This window comes from Bombyx mandarina, chromosome 16, assembly GCF_030267445.1.
Source record: "Bombyx mandarina strain Sakado chromosome 16, ASM3026744v2".
Classification (NCBI taxonomy): Eukaryota; Metazoa; Arthropoda; class Insecta; order Lepidoptera; family Bombycidae; genus Bombyx; species Bombyx mandarina.
The window spans coordinates 9,845,507-9,864,148 of record NC_143222.1 but is presented as its reverse complement, the minus strand read 5'-3'; the positions used below and the strand labels follow the sequence as shown (position 1 = coordinate 9,864,148).

Here is an 18,642-nt window from a genome sequence, read left to right as displayed (position 1 = left end):
GAAATCTATTGTTATTGAAGTGAAAGCTTCTTTAGAATCGTTGTGATTTCAAACCGGATGCAACGGAAAAAATGACAGGTAAGAGACACAAATACAAAAATGTGTAGGATGAAGCCAGCAAAGAATGAGACAGAAATATACATACTATTTAATACAGCGCCATCTGTGAGATTTTTTAATACTAACGTGTGTATGAAAGCTCTTGTAGTGAATTTTAATTTAGGATTATACATGAAATTAAAATATCAATTCACAGAGGGCGCTACCTTACAATTATTTACTAATGACAAAATTTTACATATACTTAAGACGTTTAGGATAATTGTATTTTAATTTTGGAAGGTTTCACTTCTACCACATGTGAATTGCACACATGTATTTTATTTTTATTACATTGATTGTTGGACGAGCTCACAGCCCACCTGGATTTAAGTGGTTACCGGAGCCCATAGACGTCTACAACGTAAATGCTGCCACCCACTTTGAGATATGAGTTCTAAGGTCTGAGTACAGTCAAACGGCTGTCCCACCCTTCAAACCGAAACGCATTACTGCTTCACGGCAGAAATAGGCAACATAGAAGTCTTACCTAGAAGTATTTATTAGCATATCCTTCAGGCTGATCGCGCTCCTGAATCAAGGAGAGGTTAGAATAGATCTTAGCCTTGAGGGGCAAGGCTAAGATGGCCAAAAAAGTGCACGATGTTACACTGGCTAATAAAAACTAAGTTACTACACCTATCTATCTCTATAATATATAAAAATCAAAGTATGTACATGTACATAATATGTGTTAAGTATGAAAAAAAACAGCAGTGTGCCACTGGCCGTCTTACCATATCACTTGTTTCCCGTTGTAATGGTTTCTAGCCTAAGGAGCTATGCCAACCTCGCGCGGACCAGTAGGTGACCTCACGGACTCAACCTGAGAATTACTAATACCAGCCCTAGCAACAGCAGTGAATCTACTACCGGATCGGAATCGCGACCCACTGAGAAGATCCGGCGAGAAACTCAGTGGGTTGTGTCTATGGGCTAGTTCACACGTCGAATTCTTCGGCGGGGTCGACGAGTTCGAAGAGGACGGTGACCGGTGCTTGACGAGCCTAAAAGCACCGAGAGGATCCGGGGAATCCGACAGGACATGTTTTGGGCGACGGCGGCTTTGCTTTGCCTGGGTCGGATAGATAGGGCTAGTATTAGCAAATTCGCCAAGCTGAGCCTTGTAAGTTCGGCTACACGTTCGGTGAACCTATCATAACCGTTCGAGATTACTAGAATAGGAAGGTAAACATAAAAATATTCCCTATAGACTCCGAATCAATTCGACAGATTTTGATGAAATTAACAGGAAATCTTCAAATTGGCCTAGCGAGTTATATTGTGTTGTGAAAGTTTGGTAGCAATTGGATCAAAGTAAAATCAAAGAGATTGCCAGAGAGAGTGGATCAGGTGTGACTTATTAATATAATGAATGAAATTAAATAATAATGATTTAAAATTACAATTGTGATTTCTAAAATTCGATCAGTTTCGGTCCTAACGTGGTCTGCCGACTATAACTACACCGTCAGCCTACGCTAAGAAGTAGATGATAATAATTTTTACACAATTAAAAACAAATCAAATGCATTATAGATCACGACTTTTGATTATCAGTCATGGATGAATGTGGTCCCACTATGAAGTGCTTAAAAAACTATCAGGCAAATCGAAAAGTACGCAACTTATAAAATTACCAAGCTACTAATTAGATATCACGAGTAATTGAGTTGGAGCAGCCCTAGCAAGAGCGTGAGCGTAATAACCAACTGATACACTTTAGGAGTTACGTCGGCTACCGCTTTCTCACTGTAATTGGTATAACAGAGCGTATTCCACAGACTAACATATTACGCCGGTACTACCATATCCTTTTTCTGGCTCCGCAAATCGACCGGCGCTTTATGCACCAAAGAGTGACAGACGCAAAAACTTTTTTTATTTTTTTTATTGCTTAGATGGGTGGACGAGCTCACAGCCCACCTGGTGTTATGTAGTTACTGGAGCCCATAGACATCTACATCGTAAATGCGCCACCCACCTTGAGATTAGTTCTAAGGTATCAGTATAGTTACAACGGCTGCCCCAAATTATAATTTGTGCGGGTTTGATTTTTATTACACGATTGATTCTCGAAAAAACAACGTCTTTTATTCTTTCTGATTTACAAATACTGGGTACGGGGTGGGTAAATTAAAACAACTCAAAAGACAGGTAAGAGAATTTTATTGAACTACTTCTCACAGTCACATGATTCGTCGATTACGTCATTATCGAATTCGACTGTCGTAATCGAGTTCTTCTCTAACAGGACCTTCGCTTGGCTGTATCCCAGCTTCAGACGTACCACTTTCTCTTTATTGTTACTGTAAATGTAAAAGGCATTTAATATTAACTCGTCTCATCATCATTAGCCCATGGACGTCCACAGCTGGACGTAAACCTCAAAGGCTCCCAATATGGGCGTTCCTGCGCTGCCCTATATAATAATCCTACATTTTTTAATCCAAAATATATTCACTGCAAATGTAGGGCTTTACTTATGGACATTTGTGTTCACGATGCGAAGTCGTTGGATGCGGATGGTGGAGGACCTCATTATGTGGAAGGCATTGGGGAAGGCCTATGTCCAGCAGTGGGCAGATAAAGGCTGATGATGACGATGATGATGATTTATGGACAGTTCATTGCTTCTTTGGCCTAGTCACTGGTCTAGTCCTACCACCAGGTCTGTGAACGATTCCCATGCGTCAATTTCACGATACTTATCCTTGTTTCTAACATTTATTAACACTGCCCATAAAATAGGAGAAAATTAGGCTTGGTTAGTGTTCTGTTTATGCGCGAAATAGTCAATTCCAGTTTGAAGGAAGCGATAGATGTTTTGAATCTGATCGAGACTTCAACCTCTTGTTTCGAGATGTTTGAAGATATTGTGATATTTACGGCTACAGATTAGGGAGGATTAAGAAGTATATCTTAATGCTTTTGACAATTCACATTCTAATACTATGCGAGTATAGATTTAATTTCGTATGTACAACGAAACGCACAAAACTCGTCGCAATAAAACAACTCCGTCTTTTTTTTTTGCGGTCAGCCTTGACTCTTGGCCAGTTAGCCATTACGAATAAGCGAAGTCGAGAATTCAGTCAGGGGGGGAAGATTAGAGACAAACTATCAACATCCTACTAGAAACATAAGGCCCTCCTTGGTGGTCCACACTTTGTTACCAAAAAACCAAAGAAAAAAAGCTTACCCATTAAAAACAACGACAACTATTGTATTCATGGGAGTCGAAAACGCTACATGCTTTATGGGATCCCCACAATTGTACTTCTCCACGGACTGGATCCTTTTAGAACCTTTAGGGATGAACTTTGAGAAGTGACCCATAGCGTAGAACAACGGCTGTTTGTAGAATACCCCTGCATCAGGGTCCACAATCACGGGCGAGTCCAGATAGGTTTTGGACAAAACAGGCCCCCCCATTTTGTCAAGACAGACGTTCCAATCGATCCAGGCTGTGTAGTTGTGATTTAGGTCCTTAAATGAAAAAAATAATTAAATGACCGATTTGGGTATTTTTAGCGTTTGGTAACAACTATAAATTTACTAGCTGACCCGGCAGACTTCGTGGTGCCTCAATCGATAAATAAAAGCCCTAAACTTTTGTATAAAATAAACTTAAAACAAACAAAACGAATCCGTCCGACGGAGGACACATCAAAGGAAAAACAAAATTGTTATTTTTATTTAATCCCGAGCATTTTCATATTTATCTACCTTTTAAACCTTCTCTGGACTTCCACAAATAATTCAAAATCAAAATTAGCCAAATCGGTCCAGCCGTTCTCGAGTTTTGCGAGACTAACAAACAGCAATTAATTTATACGTATATATACATAGATAATTAAATTTGGTATATACTTTTAAGAATATTTTATTGTAGTACAATGTGTGTATTCAAATGTTAATATGAAGAAGAAAGTTTTCTATTATAATTTCGGAAATAATAAAATTAATATAATAAACGGTAAAAGCACAGTATTTCTGTTCTTCCATTAAAAATACCTCAATTATATTCTTAATGTATTTTTCAGCTCGATCCCACGATCCTAAATCTACTTTATTATTTGTTTGTGAATCTGAAACCGAAAGTACGAATATAACAATAAATAAATCTTAAAAACAACAAATACATAACAATAAATAAATCTATTTTCGAATTTGAAATGTCGAATCTACCTTCAATTATGCAATTGTTATTTTCGAAGTGAAAGATTTTTATAATTTAAGTTCTGATTAACGTGCAGCTATTTATAGACACAAAATACTGGTTGTTCAGAGCCAATCAGCAAAATGATTATTTTCGTGAATTTCAATGGTATGTAGTAGACCTCTCAAATAACATTAAAATATTTAATATTACCATTATTTTAAAAAGGGTTCCTGGTTGTATGAAGAAAATTGAGATCACCAACTATTATTTGAAATTAAGGATTAAAGATTATCATTTAGTTGGTACGTAGGGGATTTTTCAGAAAATCATACTTTATCTTAAGGCTATGTTTTTTATCATCAAACTTTGATAGTTCCAGATTCCACGACCCAATACGAAGATTTTCGTTGATTTATTTTAAAATGACCTCGAACCAGCGCTAGACAAGGTAAGATTATTAATAAATAACAATAAAAAAACACTAATAACTTACGTATAGATGCTTCTGAAGACAAAACGAACAGATTAGGATAATTTTTAAGACATCGGTCGACTATCTCGGGCGGGACGAGTTCGTTCTCATAGTAATGTAGTCCGATCCCGTCAATAGCTCTCCCTAGTTCCGGTACATGTTTTAATGCCTATGACAACAACAAAAAAACATCGAATACCTATATTTCACAGTTTCTGGTTCCCATAACACTGGAATTCTAGTTTGAGACCAGATAACCGTGCGTGACTTGTCCTCGGCTATTATTACATATACTTACACGGTATTGGAAATGCTCACTGCTCATAAACACCTCAAAGTCAATAGCCGTTGGAAATCTGTATAATATCTATACAAGTATCCGACTCTTCAGACAACTGTTTTGCTACAAAAATAAACAGGACGGTGATACGAACCCGGGGCGGTAAGTACGGTGCACGTAATGTAAATTTATTTTTATTAATAGTAAGCTATATTGTTAACCCATTCGGGCATTTACCACTATCTTGCCCTAAAACAAAATTCGCTGAAGCCCGCGGGTTCGACATCCTTTTCTATGGTATGGGACAATTCTAACGGTAACTTTATAGTTACAGAATTTGAAAAAATCCAGAAAAAAATAGAATTTCCCTAACGACATGCACAAGGTAAGCTTGCGTTAAAAGATGTATAATTATATGCATATATGCAAGCCTATCTTGTGCATGTTATAATCACAATACTGCGGCCGTTGCTCTATCGGGCATAATTAACAGTTCGTAAGAAGGATAACTCTTTGCCGGTCCGTGAGAATACGATTTCGGTTCAAATTGAATGCTCATCCAAATAGTGATACCTATGGGATCCGGCAAAAATATAATTCGAAACATTTTATGATCATCACTTACCGCATTGAACCATAGTGGAACAGTAAATCTCTGGTCGTCCACTCCTAATATTTTGATGCTTGGATCGTATCGTTTTATTTTTGGTGCCAAATAATTGACAATCCAATTTGCCTGAAATTTAAAATAAACTTTTCGAAATCATTGATGTGGCTGGACTTAACTCGACCGACTACAGCATAACAATGATACAAGGTAAAATTCTAATTGATTGAAAAATCAACGACCAAATACCATAGAAAATGTAGCCTTATATAAGATTTTTATCGTATAATACTTATTAAATCGTATATTAGTATGTACATAATTATTACTAATCTAAAATCATTCCGTCGTCTCCCTTCAGAATAATGGAACTCCCGTAACAACTATACTTACCAATCCATAAACCGACCAGCCGAGTACATTATCATTAGCATGTTTTGTAATCCCGCTCAAAGGTTCATTCGTTGTAGTTATGCCCCAAATCGGAACACCCTGTTTGTAATACTCTTTGATAAATCTGGAAACGTAATTATACCTACAGTAATACCAGTGGCGGATTAAAGGTCCAGAGCGCCCTAGGTAACCACTTTTTCGGCGCCCCTGTACCGGCCATAAATGGCCATCATAATACTATAAATTTTAGCCAGTTGTTTTTGTAATTACGATGACGTTGTATCATCAAATCCTAGACTTTAGTAGACCAGGACCCTTGTACTTACACTAATGCGCGAATAAAATATGACGTTATAACTGTGAAGAAATCGTCGATATGTTATTTTCTTTATTTATTTAAAAATTCTGAGCTCGCGCGCCCCTTGTAACTACTCGCCCCTAGGTACATGCCTAGTTTGCCTTATGGATAATCCACCTCTGAGTAATACGACTTTTCTATGTTAAAAACTCGACATCTCAGTATTCCACACAATCAAAGAGGGGAAAACCATTGATAGGAATTTATTTCTCTGATGTAGTGAGGGCCCAATGGGGAATGAGACCAGCCAGTACCAGATCAAGAATCGTTGTATTTTTATTTCTAACGGCCCCTCTGCCTATCTCATGTTTGACGGTTTGTTATAATTATTGCCTATCACATCATTATCCTTGGACATCACAACATGAATTCGGCTACCCACTTTCAGGTATGAAGTTGGAAACTCAGTAGTAATCGATTAGCCGTTTCGCGTACATCTTTCCCCTGATGAATATGTAGACACTTATCAGGATCCTTTGATCATATCGGTTATAGAACATGCGGAAATCCAAGTAAAATGTCCAATTACACATTGAACATCTTTAGTCGGCACACTTACTTGAGATGATACAGGGCGAGAGCTTCATAATATTCTTCCTCCAGAAAAGAAATTCCGTTCGACTTTTTCGTACTCTTCATCCACGCAGGTGGATACCATAACGATCCTAGGATATCTATTGAAGCGTTTGACGCTTTCATGCAGGCTTTTATCATCGGCAGCTGGAATTAACATAGAAAATAATAAAAGCCGATTGTGAAATGCACATAAATACAACTGTCTTCGATGTGAATGGAACAAATATAATATTGTACCCACCTATTTAGTGAGATAAAGTTCAGAAGAACAAAAAATATTAAATTACTATTACACATTCAGATTCTCGGTCGGACAAAGAGATCAAAGGAAAAAATATGTAAATCAACTCAATTCATGAATGAGCTTGATCTAATTCTAACTTACACAATCTACAAAGCGAACTTTCAAGACTGTGACCAAAAAAAGCGTTGTTATCCGATTTTATTTTGGGAAAAAATCGCCTGGAGGCGGCAAACCGAGCAAAACTTTCTGTTCGCAGGCGATGCCCAAACCTCGCCAGATACAAAATACGGTCGACGCAAGAGAGATGATGCGACGCGTCATAACTTTATGGGTCCCTTCACAACACCTCGCCTCTGGATCGAGAAGATTGATCGGAGTGTTCCTCAAATGTTACGGCAAGTCTGACTGACTCGGTGGTGCTATAACCAGACTCGAAAACTGGTTCCCATAGCAGAGGGACTCCTCGTTTGAACCTAGATGACCGTATCTGACTTCTGCTCGGCTATAATTATTATTAGTTTAAATTAAATACGGCTTATAGTAAATTCGATGATTTTAGGACCCTTAAGCACCGGTCACCATCCTCGTCGAACTCGTCGGCTACGACGAAGAGTTCGTTCGAGCGAACTAACCCATAGACACAGCCCACTGAGTTTCTCGTCGGATCGTGGGTCGCAATTCCGACCCGGTGGTAGATTCTGCGGAGCACTGCTCTTGCTAGGGCTGGTGTTAGCAAATTCTCTCTGGTTGAACCCGTGAGCTCACCTACCCGCCCGTGCGTAACTGGAATAGCCCCTTAGCTACCACCAAATAGATAAGGGAAAAAAGTCCTATGAGATAATGAATCCATCATCCAATGCTAACTGCAAAAAATAGGCATACACCCTGTACGGATACTATTACCTTATAGTTCAAGTCCTCGGGAGCAAGTGTGAAGTTGCTTAAGTCCTTGTCTCTCTCGGGGTAGTCCTGGTATGTGTAGATGCGAGGTGAGAAGTCAGTTCCACCGATCGGCACGCGGAGCATGTTGTATTGTATTCCGCTGTCACCGCAGTAGGATCTACAAGCATGCAGTACCCGACAATAAACATTGCATATCGCCCTTTCAGAAGAGACAATCAGCCTTAATAGAATACACAAGATAATTGACAGATGCCTGAATCTCGCTTACGACATTTTCAAGATAAACTTGCATTTATAAAAGTTCCGAACAAATTCCGAATTCGGGCCATCGGTCTACCGACAATACCGAGCCCGCTCCGTGGAAGATCTTCCGTTTGACGTTAGACCCCTCAAGCCTTATTTCGGCTTTGTAAAGACGCAAAAAGATATTTCGTCAACTGTCGAAAAATCCCATTTAAATTTAAACTAAACGAAAGGTTTTTTTTGACAACGCCATCTTGGTTAGTTGCCCTCAATTAAGAAAAATAGTATTATTATTCGCCAATAGATGTCGGGAAGAGTTGATTATTGAAAACACGAATAAAACAACATTTTCTGAAAATAAATCGTATCTAGATCGATTTATCGCCCCCGAAATCCCCTGTATACAAAGTTTTATGAAAATCGTTGGAGCGTTTCCGAGATTCAGATTATATAATAATATATAAAAATGACTCGTTTAAAGGTATAAGAAAGATTTCATTGCATGCCACGAAAACTAAAAAGCTTCGGGAAATGAAAGGAGAAAACGTCAAATTTAAAAATGTACTGAACTCTATTAAATTCTGCTTTAATTCTTCATCTTTTAAGTTGCTCCAATTGATGGCCGCTGAATCGGTGATGGCGCCTCCGAAGCCATGGATCGTCTGATACCTCTTTCTGGGTTCGAGTTCTAAGGTTGTAGAACATTCTGTTACTGAAATTACAGAAATTAATTCAACAATAAAAATAGATACACTTATTTTTTAATATATTCTTTTTACAGTTGAAATTCTGTTTATTTTTTGTACTGTTGAAGATTAGCATACGAAGGAGCACATGGCCAAAACTATTTATTAAGTGGATACTAGAACCTCAATCTAGCCTGCAATCTATTTTTTGTATAGTATTAAAGAATAATCCCATTTTTAATGTATACATAATAAAAATTTAATAAATTTATATTTAGTTCTGTATATTGTTATTTATATTGAATTCAGTACATCAACGTTCGTATATTTTACATAATTCTATATAATAAATTAGTAGTAATTGATGTCAATAATTAAATAATTATACACTTACACAAGTCGAAGACCTCCAAGATAGATGTGAACTTCTTGAACCGCAGTCCTGCCTAAAAAAGAATAAAGATCACCTTTGACTTCTCTAGTTTCCACCACATAATTCTGACAGTCTCGGGCTAGGTTAAAACAATAGGTCTAAATAGAACACAAATTTAATGCACGTGTGTAAATCCTACAGGCAGGTACCAAATTTTCCTAATGAAATATGTATTAGAGGCCCGTTTTCTGAAATAACTTCCTCCTCCTCCGTGCGTCGTATTCCTCGGTGCTAAGGGTCGTGACCTTTACGGAGCACTCTTGTTAGGACTATGTTCCTCCATTCACTCCTGTCCTACGCGCAGTGGATAGCGAAATTGATGCTGGATTCCAAAGTCGTCTTAATCTGATCGGACCAGCGCATGGGACCACGCCCCCTAGGCCTCTTTCCTTCCACTTTGCCGGTGATGAGAAGTCTTTCGAGATTCTCACCCTTTTTCCTCGCAACGTGACCGAATAACTCTAAAATCCTACGTAGATAAACTTCCACGATGCAGTACTAGGCTGCACTAAAAGTATCGGGAATGATATTTCCACTGTTCCTGTCATATTAAAATCGTCTTAATTGAAAACTCCTTGGTTTTAAAAATCGAATACCATTTATTTATTTAAAAGAAGATTCTCGGTCTTGTCACGAGGTTTTGTCAAACTTGTTTAGTCGTTGAGAAAATGGAATTGACTCGAGAAAATTCAAGAGCGATGATTTATTATGACTTTCGAAGTGGTTTAACACAAAAACAGTGTGTTGACCGGATGATTTCTGCATTTGGTGATGAAGCCCCATCCAAAACCACAATTTACCGCTGGTTTGCTGAGTTTCAACGTGGACGTGTCAAGCTCAGTGATGATCCCCGTCAAGGTCGTCCAAAAACTGCAGTCACCCAAGAAAACGTTGATGCTGTGCGTAAGCTGATTGAGGAAGATCGACATGTGACATACCGCGAAATTCAGGCAACTTTAGACATTGGCATGAGTCAAATACAAATAATCTTGCATGAACAATTAGGTGTAAAAAAGTTGTTTTCCCGATGGATACCGCATTCGCTCTGTGAAGAGCAAAAAGCGGCTCGCGTTACTTGGAGCGTCAGAACTCTCGAAAGATTCCACGCAGGATCCTCAAATGCTGTATACAACATTGTATCAGGTGACGAATCCTGGATATACGCGTACGAACCCGAAACAAAAAACCAGTCACGAGTTTGGGTGTTCGAAAATGAGTTAAAGCCAACAAAAATTGTTCCTTCACGGAGTGTTGCAAAAAAAATGGTGGCCACGTTTGTCTCCAAAACCGGCCATGTTACGACTATTCCTCTTGAGGGACAAAGAATGGTTAATGCAGAATGGTATGCTAGCATTTGTTTGCCACAGGTCGTTTCTAAACTCCGTAAAGAGAACTGCAACCGCCGCATCATGCTCCATCACGACAATGCGAGTTCTCACACCGCGCACAGAACAAAAGAGTTTTTAGAGCAAGAAAACATAGAACTATTAGACCATCTGCCGTACAGCCCCGACCTAAGCCCTAATTATTTCTATACTTTCCCTAAAATAAAGAATAAATTGCGTGGACAGAGATTTTCATCACCTGAAGAAGCTGTGGACGCCTACAAAACGGCCATTTTGGAGACCCCAACTTCCGAATGGAATGGTTGCTTCAATGATTGGTTCCATCGTATGGAAAAATGTGTCAAATTTCGCGGAGAATACTTCGAAAAGCAATAAATACATTTTTAAATAGTAATGTTGTGTCACTTCGTTAATTCCCGAAATTTTCAGTGCTGCCCTCGTAATAATAATGTGCTATAAAAATCAAACCTGCCAGAATTACGATTTACCTAATTACTGCACAGTGGGACATATGAAGTCGTAAGGTGGGTGACAGAATTTACGTTGTGACCTCTATGGGTCCTGGTAGCACCTGGCAACACTCGGTCACCCATCTGTCTATAGAATCTATAGATATTAATACCTGAAACAAAAAATTTGTACCCCTTTTTACGAAAATTGCGCGGACGGACGAGTATGAAATTTCTCACACCTATAGAGAATATAGAGAAGGAGTGCAGAATGTTATTATTATTTTTTAAATGGTACTTTAACATGCGTTACACACACTACCATGTATTTTACACAACACATATACACACACACATATACTCAGTGTTTACTGTCAAATTTTGTTATTTTTGAAAATAGAAAATAGATTAATAATATGATTTTCACCTCAGCAGCTCAAACATGCCGCTTCTGCTGCGAGACAACAGTGAACAAAACGCGATTTTGATTCGAGCGTGGGTTAAAGTAGCTTTTTAATTTTTCAATCTTCAGTGTCCTTTATCACGCAGCGTTGATCATGCCAAAGATATCACTAATTAATACACGTTAATTTTAAACGGCAAATGACACCGTGCGAACGCTACTATCACAGTAATGACCACAACAAATCTGCTAAATATTTTAATTTGAGTATTTTTAAAAGCTATGAAATTCATAGCGTAAGACAGACAAAAATGGGAAGCCTATACCCTAACCGGGATTTCTTGTTAACTTAAATAATTTTTTTAATACCCGTACTTGTGGCAGGTAGCCATCATACAACGCAAGATAATTGACAGATGCCTGAATCTCGCTTACGACATTTTCAAGATAAAGCGCATATATACAAGTTCCGAACAACAACATTCGGACCGTCGGTCTACCGAGCAAATAACATCCGCTCGGTGGAAGATCTTCCTTTCGTCGTAAACTCCCCAAACTGGTGACCTGCGACGAGATATGAACACGCAACCTTCTGATTCATCATCAGCGCATCAAGAACTTCGGCTACCACAATCCCCGCATTCTCGCAGATAAAAACACGTCATTGACAGTCGTCCCACAGCAAGCCAGCATCGCAGCCTCAACAGGACCATCGCAGCCGACTCACCGCGCTTCCTGGTCCTACGGCACGCAACTTCACTGCCTCATCACGCCGCTACAGTTCATCGCAGCCCACGACCGGATCATCAACGCTTGGGGTCACACATCTCCGGCGTGGCAGCTCTGCATCACATGGACTACGCACGACACGCACGCAACATTCAAGCTCAGTCTCGACTCACCGCAGACTTCGAGCAGCACTGGCGACAATCACGCAGCATTCAGCTCAGTTTCGACTCACTGCAAACTTCGAGCAGCACTGGCGACACGCACGCAGCATTCAAGCTCAGCCTCGACTCACCGCAGGCTTCGAGCAGCACTGGCCCTTGCAAGCTAATCTCAGCACGGACAACGCTAACTAAAAAATGACACGACCTCCAGTCTCGGAGGGGAGTGATGTGGCAGGTAGCCATCATACAACGCAAGATAATTGACAGATGCCTGAATCTCGCTTACGACATTTTCAAGATAAAGCGCATATATACAAGTTCCGAACAACAACATTCGGACCGTCGGTCTACCGAGCAAATAACATCCGCTCGGTGGAAGATCTTCCTTTCGTCGTAAACTCCCCAAATACTTATATATTACTAACATAATTTAAGCCCAACTTACTAACAAAAGTAATTATTTAATGTAATATTATCCACTTAAGATTGTAAAACCAGAAATAAAAAGGTTTTTATTATTATAATTATTTTTAAAAGCTATAGAGAGCAGCTGTCAAGGCTTTAATAAACAAGGATTTCACACGACCAGGACTGCTCTACCAAGAGTAACCGACTATGATGATGATGAAGATTTTAAAATAATTTTTTTTTTGTATTTTTTTGTCTCTATGAATCAGATTATTGAGAATCGTTCAAGATAGATACCAGGGTCCTGTCCGTTTCAGCCGCAAAACGCTTGAGCATTACAGCTCAAAAACGTATACAATATACTGGTGGTAGGACCTTTTGGGAGTCCGCTCGGGTAGGCACCACCACCCCGCCTATTTCTGCCGCGAAGTAGTAATGCGTTTCGGCTTGAAGGGTGGGGCAGCCGTTGTAACTATACTGAGACCTTAGAACTTATATCTCAAGATGGGTGGCGCATTTACGTTGTAGATGTCTATGGGCTCCAGTAACCACTTAACACCAGGTGGGCTGTGAGCTCGTCCACCGATCTAAGAAATAAAAAAATAAAAAAAACATATCTGAAGGCATTCACACTACAATTCCTATGGCCCCTAGCAACCACGTAGTGAGACTATTCATCTCCTCATCTACAGCACTAAATAAATAATACAAAATTAATTGCATTTTATTTTTAATTGAATTTGTTAATAAGTCTCTTACGTTTTAACTATAGAATAACTACAAACATTTGTTTTAATAGTCGAATAGCAAATAATTAAACAGCTATAAAAACATCGCGCTGTACGCTTTGTATTTACTAGTTTATAATAAATTACGTTTTTATTGGTCTAGACCGCGAATGCCGGCACAATAACAGTATGACTTTGGTCACGTCACTTTGTTAACATCTTTATTTCTTTACTATAGTTTCAACACTATCACTACATAGTACAAAACAAAGTCTCTTTCTCTGTCCCTATATCTGTCCCTATGTATGCTTAAATCTTTAAAACTACGCAACGGATTTTGATGCTGTTTTTTATAATAGATAGAGTGATTGAAGAGGAATGTTTATATGTATAATAACATCCACTAAATAGTGGAAAAATTAAATAATAAATTACAGTTTCCGAAGCGAAGCGAGGGCGGGTCGCCAGTTTAACAATAATTGAAATTCTCGCTGGAGAATGCTAGCGAGACATCCCCACTCCAAATACATTCGCACGACATAATCAAAACTAATTTTTCGTCTCATTATTTCCAACATTTCGAGCGCTTAAAAGTTTTAGCTACGAAAAACGAAAGTACGTAAAAGTAATTTTAATTACAATTCGCGAAAATCGGCAAAAACGTGGCAAAATCGGTGGTAGATTCTACGAAGCACTGCTCTTGCTACGGTTAGTGTTAGCAACGTCGTCATGTTTAAGCCCCGTGAGCTCACCTACTCGATGAATCTAGTATAACCCCTCAAGGTTACTAGAACAGGTAGAAAAAAAAGTGGGAAAGTTTTTTTTTGATTGCTTAGATGGGTGGACGAACTCACAGCCCACCTGGTGTTAAATGGTTACTGGAGCCCATAGACATCTATAACGTAAATGCGCCACCCACCTTGAGATATAAGTTCTAAGGTCTCAGTATAGTTACAACGGCTGCCCCGCCCTTCAAGCCGAAACGCATTACTACTTCACGGCAGAAATAAGCAGGGCGGTGGTACTTATCCGTGCGGACCCACATGAGGTCCTACCACCAGTAAAAGTGCTCTATTGATCGCGTTATCGACAAGTTGAAACGAGTCACAAAACTTATTGTGAACAAAAACTCTACCAACCTTGGAGGAAGTATACACCATAAATCTTCTAGGGTGCGGCTCCTCTCTAGTCACGGTGTCACAGTACGTAGCATTGCAGACGCATATCACGGAGCGATTGTTTATATGCAGCTCGGCGCATGTTTTATCTGCAATAAGGATGTGTCCTTTTGTACGTGTAAACGTAAAAAAAACACATTAACAAAAATGTCGTTCGTGAAAACGGCCATGAAATCATTTGTATAATGACGTAAGAATTGATATTTGATAGACAGGTGTACGGATAAGAGGGTGCGCAATTAGAGCATTTCTTTCTTTGATGACGTCATAATCCACTATATGCACCCAGAAGGCTGTCCCAAATCTTTAACAGAAGGTACAGGTATGGGATCCAGAGTCCCTGGAATCTTACTTCAGCAACCTCTATAGTAGCAAATACGTATCCAATTATAGAGAAGTGGTTGAAATTTCAGTTTGAGCTGTTTCAAGGTACCAAGGACATTTTTTTTTCTTTCTGTTATAAATAGGTATTAAAAACCAAAATAAGATTGAAATTGATTCCTTACTACTTATTGAATGGGTTTTTAAATTATTTGGAATTTTTATATTCGATCATCGGCTATTTTGTAGCCGACTACTTTGAAGCGAATACTTTGAGACATTATGTATGTGCAATATTTTCCCCCCACCAAGAAAGAGTACCATGCTCTCCTCGCGGCCCTGTATAGTCAGGTTCCACACAAAAACCACAGACATACAAAGATCAGCCTACCCGAAGCACAGTTAATTGATCTTGGATACAACAACGAACTTAACAAGAGACAATAGAAGGCTCAGAAATTTATTATCGGCTTCCTGTCCTCAATATTTCAGTGAAGTATACCACCTGAGCCAAAGCGACGATCCAAATTCAATTATAATAACTGACAACTTAAGATTTAAATTCATTTTATATACAACATTATCTCTTTTTTTATAACAATTTTCTTTCCTACCTATGCTGATAGCCTTGAGAGGCTATTTCAGCTTCTCCTTGACGTGTGGATGAGCTCACGGGGCTCAAACCGGAGTTCTGCTAACACTGGCCCTAACAAGAGCCGTGCTTCGCAGAATCTACCACCGGATCTGAAACGCGACCCACTGAGAAGATCCGGCGAGAAACTCAGTGGGCTGTGTCTATGGGTTAATTTACTCGTCGAGCCCTTCGTCGTAAGCGACGGATTCGGCGAGGACGGTGACCGGTGCTTCAGGTACCTAAAAGCACCGTTAATGGATCGGGAGGATCCGTAATGACCGATAACACTAAAGCTCCATCAATAGTAACAAAAAAAAGGGCAATCCATTGAGAAATAGAAGAGAGAATGGTACCTAACGGTTTTGCGGGCCCACTGAATTTATTTCGCCGATTTTAGGACAGTAACTCTCCTCGAAACCGCATATACATTTTAATTTTTAAACAGCATGTTGAATTAATCCCACAATCGGATTAATTGATTTAGTATTTCGAATTAAATAAATGTTCACGAACTTTAATTAAATTTTTTTATTTTTATTTTATTGCATAGATGGACATAACAGTCATACCATAAAAGCCCTCTGAGTTTCTCGCCGGATCTTCTAAACGGATAATCTGTGCTCATGCTCGACCTTAATCCTGGTGAAGCTGAAAAGCCTCCGCTCCACCAGCAATCTCTCCATCCCAAAAAAAACTTTAAAGCTGACAAAATCAATAAAATCTCACCCCTATAATATCCAACAACAAAGCTAAACAACAGTGAGATCTCAAATCCCACAACTAATAAGTTACGTTTGATCATTTTATTATTCCATTTCAGATACGACCACACTTGAATATTGCAACTAAAGAACTGAAGATAACTCAACAAAACTGAATACATTTTAATCGTCTTATTACAGAAAGCTAATATAATCAATTACTTCGAAGAGTCATCTGAAAATCCGTATATAATGTCTCATTATCGAAGAATAATGTCGATTATATCGTAAAAAAATTTTTTCGAGCATCTTAAAAATCGAATGGTTTATTTTTCATGTAAATCAAAACATCAGTAATCAGAAAGATGCAACTATAACGGAGGGGCGAAGAGGAAATTCAGATCCTAGAAAAAAATAGGCACCGAGCCACTTTTAAGCGAAGCTTTTTTTATTGCATAGGTGGGTGGACGAGCTCACCTGGTGTTACGTGGTTACCGGAGCATATTGACGCTTGAAAGGCAAACGTGACTAAGCGACAATAACTGCTTTGTACATAAATGATAGGTAATAACCATATTCGACGCGCAAAAAAAAATCTAGGTCTATTAAAACCATTTCAATCCTACAGCTAGATTCGTTAAAAAAATTTTTTTTTTCACGTATTTCAACTTTAAATTAGTCTACTGTAAAGTTCACGCATTGTCGCTTAGTCACGTTTGCCTTTCAAGCGTCGATATAGACATCTAAAACGTAAATGCCACCACCCATCTTGAGACATAATTTCTAAAGTCCCAACATAGTTACAACGGCTGCCTCACCCTTCAAACCGAAACGCATTACTGCTTCACGGCAGAAATAGGCAGGGTGGTGGTACCTATCCGTGCGGACTCACAAGAGGTCCTGCCATCAGTAAAATCTCTTGGTAATATTGATAAATAATACTTTCAGGGCGTTGTTGAGAATTCCACCCTAGTATAGTGCATCAGGCATTTTCGCCGATGCACACACTGATGACTATTTCGCGATAATGTTCAAAAAAGTGGCATCCACTATGCGAAGAGGAGGAGGAAGCACCAACAACGTCTTGAGGGTATTACCAGAACGACTGGATAGCCCGACTCTGGATAGGTTCATTAAGTTGCATGTTGAGGCTGCCAGGGACGGTTTATTTAAATACTAACATATTTCTTAAGTTATTTGTAATACTAACACACTATGAAACTATGATGCCTTGATATAAAAGATTTTTATTTATTACTAGCTGACCCGGCAGACTTCGTAGTGCCTCAATCGATTAATAAAAGACCTAAACTTTTGCATAAAATAAGCTTAAAACAAACAAAAGGAATCCGTCCGACGGGGGACACATCAAACGAAAAACAAAATTGTTATTTTTATTTAATTCCGAGCATTTTCATATTTATCTACCTTGTAAATCTTCTCTGGACTTCCACAAATAATTCAAGACCAAAATTAGCCAAATCGGTCCAGCCGTTCTCGAGTTTTAGCGAGACTAACGAACAGCAATTCATTTTTATACATATAGACAAATATGTAGTTTCTAGAGGACAGGCAAGGCTACTCAAAGACACGTAGATAAGTGTCTTTGAGTAGCCTTGCCTGTCCTCTTTGATGAGAAGAACTGTAGTACTTTAATGGAATTGCAAGCCAGTATCTGTACAGATTGCCAGACCGAGAATGCATTCATTTATGATCTTTGATAAAACCATGTTTTGTTCCTTATTTAGTTCAAACGTTTAAATAAGGAGCAATGCAGAGACACAGTGTAAATATATAGAAAACAAGTTGTTTTATCGGCACTTGTATCAATAATTAACTACAATGCATAAATTCTGCAAACTGTCTCTCTGAATTTACGGCATGGTTTTAATGGTTCTTTTAATATACCTCAGAATAAAGTATATTTTTTTGTAAAAATACCATCAAATGGATACAGGACAAATAGTTAAATAAAAATGTGCGTCTTATCTTCCCTTTCAAATTCAAAATATTTTGGAATACGCGAAACAGTTACCGTTTTTAACATGTTTCTTCCGAAAACTAAAATGGTTTCTTATTATAAGTACTTGTGGTTATAGTTCTTTCTTCATTCGTTTTTCTATGA

General features: G+C 38.7%; 1 protein-coding gene across 2 annotated transcripts; it reads right to left on the bottom strand.

Moving 5' to 3' along the window:
* Positions 1-2,251: 2,251 nt before the first annotated feature.
* LOC114247701 (lysosomal acid glucosylceramidase) lies at positions 2,252-16,676 on the bottom strand. 2 transcript variants are annotated; one of them, XM_028180716.2, is made up of 12 exons: positions 16,543-16,676; positions 14,823-14,968; positions 9,421-9,472; positions 8,911-9,052; positions 8,098-8,254; positions 6,934-7,094; positions 6,017-6,140; positions 5,642-5,752; positions 4,758-4,905; positions 4,117-4,190; positions 3,302-3,588; positions 2,252-2,408 (listed from the first exon to the last, which is right to left on the bottom strand). In XM_028180716.2, exons 1-12 carry the CDS (start codon positions 16,616-16,618, stop codon positions 2,276-2,278), a joined length of 1,611 nt encoding a protein of 536 aa, XP_028036517.2. In that variant the 5' UTR covers positions 16,619-16,676; the 3' UTR covers positions 2,252-2,275. The 2 variants fall into 2 exon arrangements, with proteins under 2 accessions (XP_028036517.2, XP_089590172.1); XM_089734046.1 differs by having other exon boundaries at positions 14,823-14,950.
* Between the last annotated feature and the right edge of the window lie 1,966 nt (positions 16,677-18,642).